Below are 664 nucleotides of genomic sequence, written 5' to 3'. Positions count from 1 at the left end.
CTTATTAACTGCATTTCTCTTCTTTATTATTTTAAACATTAATATTTGTTGATACTTTTTATTCATTGTTTAAAGCATTGCATTAAACATTGTAAACATTTAATTAAAGCATCAAATTCCAAGTTTTGATCATGAAAAACTTTAAATGGAAATTAAAAATATATTAAGCTTAAATCAATAAAGCATATAGACATCTTCAAAATCAATATATCATTAAAATGTATTACATAAGAATACCTTACAACAAAAGAAAAACAGTATTACTTCGAAACATACCCCATTTTCTCTTCTATATTCCACATTAGATCCATTAAGTGCAATGTCTCGTAAATTTAGATGACACCTAACACTGAAGCTGCAAACTACATTATTGATAACAATATCCAGTTCCCGAGGTTCCTGTTCAGGAGGTTCCACATAAGGTTGGATTTGTCCATCAAATATCCTTTCATCTTTCTCTTCTTTGCATATATTAGTATTGTCTAAGTTATTTACATTTTCTACATGACTTATCGATGTGTTTGTTAAAGGTTTCATGCCATTCTTTTGAATAGCAGTTGCCATAATATATACCTACAAACAATAATGATTATACTAATAACTCCGTTTCTACTGTTTATATATAATTTGATACAGCAATATAAATCTGTAGAACAATTTACTA

At 27.1% G+C, this 664-nt stretch overlaps 1 protein-coding gene across 1 annotated transcript in view; it reads right to left on the bottom strand.

Moving 5' to 3' along the window:
• Positions 1–664, bottom strand: part of LOC108572441 (TATA box-binding protein-like protein 1) — a 2,891-nt gene that overhangs the window by 1,333 nt on the left and 894 nt on the right. Inside the window, exon 2 of the mRNA XM_017934679.1 lies at positions 277–573. Within this exon, the coding sequence (XP_017790168.1) occupies positions 277–564 (288 nt within the window). The 5' untranslated portion in view covers positions 565–573. The remainder of the gene's footprint in view (positions 1–276; positions 574–664) is intronic.

Source organism: Habropoda laboriosa, unplaced genomic scaffold (genome assembly GCF_001263275.1).
Source record: "Habropoda laboriosa isolate 0110345459 unplaced genomic scaffold, ASM126327v1 scaffold65, whole genome shotgun sequence".
Classification (NCBI taxonomy): domain Eukaryota; kingdom Metazoa; phylum Arthropoda; class Insecta; order Hymenoptera; family Apidae; genus Habropoda; species Habropoda laboriosa.
This window is presented reverse-complemented; position numbering and strand designations above follow the sequence as displayed.